The sequence below is a fragment of the Pongo abelii genome, chromosome X (genome assembly GCF_028885655.2).
Source record: "Pongo abelii isolate AG06213 chromosome X, NHGRI_mPonAbe1-v2.0_pri, whole genome shotgun sequence".
Lineage (NCBI taxonomy): Eukaryota > Metazoa > Chordata > Mammalia > Primates > Hominidae > Pongo > Pongo abelii.
Window position 1 is genome coordinate 160,493,507 of NC_072008.2, and position 8,382 is coordinate 160,501,888.

The window sequence follows — 8,382 nt, forward strand, 5'->3', positions numbered from 1 at the left end:
GCTGGCTGCCGTTCCCTCCAGGCCCCCTTGGTAGGGGAGGAGAGTTCAGCTCCGGTTCCCCTTCTGCTCAGCCCCACAATTTCCCCATAGGCGGTTACCACTTCCTGCTGCCGGAAGAGACTGCTCTGCCTCCCTTCCCCTGCAGCTGCACCTGCCGGTCATAGGCCTGAGGGGGGCAGCCCCCTCGGAGTGAGGTCTTAGCTACCCTGGGGGCAAGTCTTGGGGCCTCCCTCATCCAGGGGTGGTGGGGCTTTCCTCCACCCTCTACCACAGGGCAGCAGCTTTTCTCCGGGAAATCGGGAAGGCAGGACGCAGGAGGCAGGAGGCGGGAGGCGGTTGACAAGCCAAGCAGACAACTGGCTTCAATTTGGTGGGAGGGAAATCCCTGGGGTATAGATGTGGGGAGAGAGGCAAAGCACTTGGGCACCAAGCATGTGTTCCGAAGGCGGGCGTGGGGGCACCAGTGCAGGGGTACTAGGCGTGTGTGTGCACGGATGTCAGAGTCAGGCTCTGTGCAAATGCGGGCACACATGACCTTGACCTGCAGATCTGGGGAGGGGAGGCTGTGCGGGTACTTCCCGCCTTTCAACTATGAGCAATTAATTCTCTTGCCCAGAAGGAAAAAAACACTCCCTCAGCTCCCCGCCCCCTTCTCCCAGTACCAAGGCCCTTCTCGAACACGTCGTCGTGTGTGTCTGCAGGACCTGGGGCTTCAAGGCCTGGGAGCTAGCCAGACCCAGGCAGGCCCAGGACCTGGACTTCCAGCAGCTGGTCTCGGAAGTACCGATGTTCGAGTCCTCCAGCAAGACTAGAGAGCCTGCGCCCCTGCCCACAGCGCGCACAGACGCACCCACACTCCAACCTGCTCCTGGTCGGGAGACTCACACGTCCCACCTCTGCCTCAGGCCAAGGGGAACCAGGGAGCCCCGCCCCTCACCAGCTGGCCCCAACACATCCTGCCCCTCCGTCCGAGCCCTGACTGGTCCCCAAAGGTCCCTCCACCCAGCAGAGCCAGACACAGGGCTCAGGCAGGCAGGAAAGGCCTCAGCCCGTGCCTTCAAACGCTCTCTTCACTCCTTTTTTCACTCCAGAGCTATTCCTAGGATGCCCCATTCAGCCCGTGCTTTAGGGCCTGAGTGTTGGGCCCTGGCTTTTAGGGCACTTGTTTGGCATTTAAGGCCCTGAACGCAACTGCCACCTGCTGCTCGCTCTATCCTTCGCTCCATTGTTCCCCTTCAAAGCATCCAAAAGCGAGGCAGCCCACAGAAGGCGCGGACCTGCCCGCATGGGAACGGAGGGAGCAGCCGACAGGCATCGGGCCCGCCGGGGACGGACGGCAGAGGGCGGGCCGTGTCCCGCCGGCCGGGCAGGGGCGGAAGGAGGGCGCCGCGGGAGCCGTGGGAGCCCTCGGAGCCCGGGCCACCTCCCTTCCACCGGCGCCGGGGCGCGGCCGACGCAGTGCGCAAGCCCGCCCATCCCCCGCACCCTGCGCGCAGAACCCAGTGCCGCCGGACCAATCAGAGCCTGGGAACGAAGCTTGCCGCGGGCTTGCGAACCGGAAGACACTGTCGCCAGGCGCGGGGCGGGACAGGGCTCCGCCTCCGGCCCATACAAAGGGAAGCTCACGTCTTAAGCCAATCAACACAGCCTCGCCCGAGCCGGGAACCGGAGAGCTGTGGGCGTGCGCAGACGCGCCTTTCCGGCTCCGGCCCCGCCCTGTCGTGCTCTGGGCTCCGCTTCCACAGCTGCCGGCGGCCTGCCGGTCACGTGCGAGGCGCCAGCCAAAGAGAACCGAGCTCCAGGCCTGTATGGCGAATTTTCAACCTGGCGGAGGAGCAGTGTGCCACCTGCAGTAGCAGGGTACAGAGAGGGCTCAGGAATACAGGGCCCGCCCAGGGACTAGGGACAGCAAGTGATGGCTTTGCAGCCGGAGGGGAGGGAAGGAAAAGAGGAAAGACACAGAAGCGAGCATTACCGTTAGGGTGACTGCATGAAAAACAGGATTTTGATATATATGTGTATATGGTTTTTTTTGTTTTTTTTTTTGAGACGGGTCTCTGTCCCTGGAGTGTGGTGGCATGATCAGGGCCGACAGCAACCTCCACCTCCCGGGCTCAAGCGATCCTCCTGCTTCAGCCTCCCGAGTAGCTGGGATTACAGGCATGCGTCGCCACGCCTGGATAAGTTTTCTATTTTTAGTAGAGATGGGGTTTCGCCATCCTGCCCAGGCTGGTCTCCAACTCCTGAGCTTAAGTGATCCCGCCCACCTCGGCCTCCCAAAGTGCTGTGATTACAGGCATGAGCCACCGCACCCAACAGCCGCCCAGTTTTGTATTCTGCATGAAATTGTTATGAGAGAATACATGGCTTTATGCATTTGTGTAACCCCATAGAAACTGTACAGCACAGACAGGAAACCTAGTGAAAACCATGGGCTGTAGTTTACAATAACTTATCAGTATTGGCGCATCAACAATAACAAATACACCAACTAATACAAAATGTCAATAGGGGAAACGCAGGGAATTGTACTAAAAATAAATTATTTTCAAATGCAAACTCAGGTTAGGGAGTAGACTCGAGGTATCATGGACTCACTGACCATTAGGGTGGCAGGGGAGGGAGGACTCAAGGACCGTTGATGGGGCATCTGGCTGGGTCATTACTCAGGACAGCTGTAGATAAGCCCAATGAGCAGTTGGATGTCCACATCTGGAGCCCACGGGTATGCCGCGGAGCTGCTGTAGCCCGAAGCAGGTGTGATTAGGGAGAGAAGGTCTGAAGGTGAACGTGGGAAGAGAACTGAAGGCCACCAAGAGTGGGAGCCCTGCTGTTGAGCTTTGAGCCTGAGCGGCCCAGGCTTGTGCCACAAAACACATTCAGCGTGGCCAAGCAGACCTCCAAGGCAGGGTCTCTCCTATAAGTCCAGGGCCTCCTTCCCTGGGGCCACAGCTGCTGAAGGTCATGAGACTAGGGAGTCCCACCTCCAAAGCTCTTCCCTTGTACTCGGGCCTGGCAGGATGCTCTGGGTCAAAAGGCCGAGGCTCACATCCCCACCAGAGGACCTGGAGAAACACATCCTCTAAATGTGCGCGCGCACACACACACGAAGTTCCCCAGTGCCACGGAGCGAATTTATTGTGAAAGCTTGTGGGGTGAGGAGGGGATGGGGCAGGCTCTAGGAGGCTGAGTCGGAGGCCTCTGAGCTGTCCTTGACATCTGTGCTCTCTGTGGTCTCGCTGACCTCGCTGAGGTCCTTGCTGTCCCCACCACTATCCTCGGCAGCCAGGCCCTTCTCCTCGCGACAGGCCTCTCCTGAGCTCGGAGGTGAATTGCCTTTGCTCTCCACCTTGTTCTCGATGGCACCCAGCACCACGTGCCTGCCCTTCTCCTTCAGCTCCAGGTGCCGCCTCAGCTGCCACCAGGAACCCAGGGAGAAGCGGGGGCAAAGAGACAGGGCCTAAGTTTCCAGACAAATGGAGCCTGGCCCTGTCGCTGGCTGAGGAGAGGGGCATAGTGAGGCAGCAGGGCTAGGCAGGACACGCGGGACTGAGTGGGGACACCTGGCTGGAGCCCCAGTCCACCACTACCTGGGCTCACTGACTACCATGGAGACCCCCATGACAGAGCGCTGCCCCTTGACCAGCCCTGCCACCCGAGGAGCCTTGGGCAGAACCCTGACTCAGAACTACCTCTGAGCAGGCAGGCCACCCACTGGTCCCCAGGCCTCCCCACTTCCCTTCTAAAAGCCTCCTCCCTCTGCCTCTCCCATCACCCTCCAGGCTGCTAGGCAGACGGCCTCCTCTAAAGCCCAGCCTAGGAAACTGAGGTCGTGACTCCTGGCAACGTAGCCACAAGAGCTGGCATCCAAAGTCGGTCTCGCCTCCAGCCACCGTCTCGGGGCTCCCGAGTGCCGCCCCCGCTTGCCTTGCTTGGCTTCATGCAGGCGCTTACCTCATCGGCCATCTGAGTGAGGTCCCGCTTCATGGCATAGGCGTCCTCCCCATCTGCATAGTATTTGGGCTCCACTTCACTGATCCTGGGGGCAGAGGGTAGAGAGCAAGGAGGAAGACCCGTATCCTGGGGACACCCTCCTCCACTCCTGGTATCGTGGCTACTGGAGCAAGGTGCCATGTTTTCTCCCTGAAGGCTCCATCCTGACACAGCAAGTCCAGTGTGACCTGCCCTCTGTTCTCTCCAGCAAAGGCTCCAGGAAACAGCGGCCCGCCCCACCCCTGTCCTGCCCCCGTTCTGTGTCCTTAGCCTGGCTACTAAGGATCCATTTCTGTGGTTTCTTGTGAGCTGAAGCCCTGAATTCAGCCTTCCCCTTCCCTCCCTGCCCTGCGCCCTGTCCCTTACTGAGCTGCCTCACAACAGCCATCAGAACCCAGGAAAGACGGTGAGCCCTGTTTAGGGGAGTCATCCCTAGGGAGCACGGGCCCTGCCTGAGCAGCTCTGGGGCCGTGCCTGCACTGGGGAGGTGTGTGTGCAGAGTCGGGTGGCCATGTCCCTGGAAGGGGAGCTGGACTCAATGGCCTAGGCTGGCCCTGCCAGGCCTAAGACATGAGGATTGCTGACTTAGCTATAAAGCAATTCCCACCAGACATCGTCACCTAGGTCACAGATCCCTCTTGCCAGCATCCAGCCCAGAGGCCACCGCCCTTCCCAACAGTCCCTCTTCTTCATCCCCTACCAAACAGGGGCTGAGTGCAGTTAGTGTCCCTCCACAGCCAGCCCACCCCAGCTTCACTTGCAAGCACTTTTTTCCACTGTCTACTGGGCATGCCAACTGCCAGGTTCTCTCTAGTGTGCTAGGCACACGGGGCCTCCTGGTCCTCAGGCAGACCTGCCCCATCCACTAGGCTGCCTGGCCACTGGCCCTTCCTTCCTGAATGTGCATTCTCCTTGATTCTGCTCTCTCTTGGATTCTTCTAGGTGCTTGGTCATGCTTGAGTCCTGTTCCTCAGCATCTGCTCACGCCAGGGACCCACACCTCTCTATTCCCAAACATTACTAAACAGCCCGTGTGCCCTTCGCCAGCCTCAGCCAGCATGGGCCAGAGCTCCTCCATCACAACACACACGGAGCACGTTTCAGCAGGCAGGTGCTGTCTCCATGCCGACTTTTCAACCATCAGCCGCCGAGTGAATGTGGAGGTATACCTGGCAGCACTGGGGTCCACAGCCTCCTCCCCACAGCCGGCCCACCCCCAACCTGGAAGGCAACTCAGCCGGTCTCAGGTGCCGTGATGGGCCAGACCTGGGATCAACCCCAGCCCATTAGAAAAATCGAGATCTACTTACTGAAAGTTGAGGGTGTTGGAATAGAGGTGCAGGGCGGCCCGGTTACTGCAGGGGAACAAGGCACTGCTGAGCTGCACGCCCCTCCTCCTGGTCCCTCCTTCCCCCCAGTCCCACTTCCTGGATCTTCACCAAAAGCCGAGGTACCCCAGGACCCCCGTCAAGGCAGTATCTCTCCCCCTCAATCCCCCTTCCCTCAGCCCGGCTTCCACCTCTTCCTGACATGCAGGGAGACGTATTTGGCATTGAAGTTCTCTATCATGGCTCGAGAGGCCTGGTCCATCAGTTTCTGAGCCAGACCGAGGCGCCGGTGGGAACGCTTCACAGCCTGGTGGGAGAAGAGCAGAGATGGGGTGAGGGACTGTGACCTTGAGGGCTGCCCCAACTAACCCCCACTTCCACCCCCACCAGAGAGCCTGGGTGGACCTTACATACCAATGAGGTGATATGTCCATGGGGCACATCGTCTGGGTCCTCTTCCCTGGAGAGGGAGAAAGGAGAGGCTGCAAAGGAGCTCAGTGTAGGCACAGCCACCCCCACCCCCCCTGCCATTTGTAGAGTGGACATGCACTACAGCCCCCTAAGACCCCAGCTGGGGGAGAGCCGGGAGCCTCTTGGATCGGAGCAGCCGATCCTGCCACCCTCTGCTGCCTGAAAACCCCATGCCTGCCGGGTGTGGGGCACACGCCTATAGTTCCAGCTACTCGGCAGGCCAGGGCAAGAGGATTGCTTGAGCCCAGGAGTTCGAGACCAGCCTGGACAACACTTTCTTTGTCTTTACAAACAAAAAAATCAAAAAATTAGCTGGATGTGGTGGCGCACGCCTGTGGTCCCAGCTACTTGGGAGGCAGACATGAGAGATCACTTGAGCCTGGGAGGTTGAGGCTGCAGTGAGCCATGATCATGCCACTGCACTCCAGCCTAGGCAACAGAGCGAGACCCTGTCTCAAAAAATAAAAATAAAAAAAGAAATGAGCTGTCAACCCACGCAAAGACAAGGCAGAAGCTTAAATGTGTATTACTAAGTGAAAAAAAGCCAGCCTGAAAAGGCTGTATATAGTATGATTCCAACTCTGTGACATCCTGGAAAAGGCAAAACTATGCAGACGGTAAAAAATCAGTGGTTGCCACGGGTGAAGGAGAGGGAGGGATGAATGCGTGGAACACAGTGAAACTATCCTGTGATAATACAAAGGTGGACATATGTCATTTGGTCAAAACCATGGGGCTTGCAACACAAAGAGAAGTGCAGTAATGTAAACTATGGGTTTAGTTAATAATAATATATCGGCCAAGCGCAGTGGCTCACGCCTGTAATCCTAGCACTTTGGGAGGCAGAGGTGGGTGGAACACCTGAGGTCAGGAGTTCGAGACCAGCCTGGCCAACATAGTGAAACCCCATCGCTACTGAAATATACAAAAGTTAGCCAGGTGTGGTGGCATGTGCCTGTAATCCCAGCTACTAGGGAGGCTGAGGCAGGAGAATCGCTTGAACCCAGGAGGTGGAGGTTGCAGTGAGCCAAGATCGCGCCACTGCACTCCAGCCTGGGCGACAGAGCAAGACTCCGTCTCAAAAAATAACAATAATAATAATAGTAACATATCACATTCATTTATCACTTGTCACAAGTGCACCACACAAATCCAACATGCTACTAATAGAGGAAACTGGCAGGGAGGGGATGCTGAGGGGTTCTATGAGAACTCCATGTCCTTTCTGTTCAATTTTTCTATAAACTTTCAACTGTACTGAAAAGAAGAAGCCTATTCATTTTTTTTAAAGCCCACAGAGGCATCCACCAGACACGTGTAGCTTCTGTCTTCCTCCTTGGTGACTCACATTTTGGCCAGGACATACCCCACAATCTTCCCATTCTCGTCCTCAGCAATGTAAGAGAGCTGGTGACAGAGAGGAAAAGGGAGTGAGAAAACTTCATGTCGGAGCTGGAAGAGCCCTTTAGAGGGACACAAACTGGACAAGTAGCGAGTTGTGTGATGACTCATGACCTCTGGGCTGGGTGACTTGGTCTCCCCCGCGCCACACTGTGCCCTGCCCATACCCAGAAAAAAGACGCAAAGTGGGGATCCTGCCCCTATTCTCTGCTCCCTTCAGGCGCCTTCTTTTCCTTTGCTCCTGCCTGCCAGCCGAAAACACCCGGGACGTCACCGACCATACAGCCCCCTGGGCTCTGACAGACTTGTCCACTCCCTCCAAGATGGCCCGATGGGATTTTCCTCGGCCTGCTTTCCCCCATGCCCAAATTCAGAAGCTGCCCACCTGGGGCCAGGAAAGGCCATGATAGAAGTAGTATTTCATCTGGTAGTTCTCGGGCAGGCAGAGGAGGTTGCAGTGCTGCATGTTCATTAGGTCCTCTGGCTGCAGGGAACGAGGGCAGTGGAACGCGCTCAGTCTAAGGCGGCGGTGACCACAGGTGAGAAGCCTGCTCCCCGTCGGTCTGCTCGGCCCCCCTCCCTCGGGGCTGGGCAGGCGCTGTGACGATCTGACTTTGCACAACGCCCGGAGCACAGGAACAGGAGTGGGCGCCCCGGAGGTCCCCGGAGCCCACCCAACGGAGGCCCGACATCACGCAAACAGGAGGGAATCGCAGCCCCGGCCCCGCGCCCCGGCCTCTTCGGCGGGCTAGGCCAGCCCCATAGGTCCAGCGGCCGCAGGCACACTCAGGGCCACCGGGCCGGGCTCGGCCGGGGCCCTCGGGAGCATGCGCAGCAGCCACCGGGCCGGCGCCCACGCGGCGCGGACAGCCTCCCGCCCCGGGCGCTCACCCTCGCATTGCGGATGTTCATAACGGCGGCGGGGCTCGCGGGTCCCAGCGGATCGTGAAGGCGCAGTCAGCTGCCGCCGCGCTCCGAAGCGACGCCGGGACGGCCGGGGCTGGGACCGGGGCTGGGACCGGGGCTGGGCTCGCTGGGCGGCGGCGGAAGGGGCGGTGCGCGCCGGGCCGGCCACCGGCCGGAAGTGCACGGCCGCCGGGCCCGTCCTCCCGGCCGCTTGGCCAATGCGCGGGACAGGCCAGCGCACGGGGCGGGCCAATGCGCGGAGCCGGTCAGCGCGGGGCGGGCC

The 8,382-nt window shown here is 59.1% G+C and overlaps 1 protein-coding gene across 2 annotated transcripts; it reads right to left on the bottom strand.

The window, feature by feature from the left end:
* Positions 1–3,112: 3,112 nt before the first annotated feature.
* NAA10 (N-alpha-acetyltransferase 10, NatA catalytic subunit) lies at positions 3,113–8,340 on the bottom strand. 2 transcript variants are annotated; one of them, XM_002832299.6, is made up of 8 exons: positions 8,085–8,340; positions 7,579–7,677; positions 7,141–7,199; positions 5,736–5,781; positions 5,513–5,628; positions 5,304–5,348; positions 3,955–4,039; positions 3,113–3,415 (listed from the first exon to the last, which is right to left on the bottom strand). In XM_002832299.6, exons 1-8 carry the CDS (start codon positions 8,103–8,105, stop codon positions 3,179–3,181), a joined length of 708 nt encoding a protein of 235 aa, XP_002832345.2. In that variant the 5' UTR covers positions 8,106–8,340; the 3' UTR covers positions 3,113–3,178. The 2 variants fall into 2 exon arrangements, with proteins under 2 accessions (XP_002832345.2, XP_054401215.1); XM_054545240.2 differs by lacking the exon at positions 7,579–7,677 and having other exon boundaries at positions 8,085–8,261.
* Between the last annotated feature and the right edge of the window lie 42 nt (positions 8,341–8,382).

Bases quoted from the DNA above. Each gene is read 5' to 3' on its own strand.
- NAA10 (XM_002832299.6), bottom strand. From the start codon at position 8,105: ATGAACATCCGCAATGCGAGG. The intron at 5,782-7,140 runs GTGAGTCACCAA...CTCCCTCTCCAG, and splicing joins GGGTATGTCCTGGCCAAAAT to GGAAGAGGACCCAGACGATG. The intron at 4,040-5,303 runs GTAAGTAGATCT...CTCTGCCCCCAG, and splicing joins TCCAACACCCTCAACTTTCA to GATCAGTGAAGTGGAGCCCA.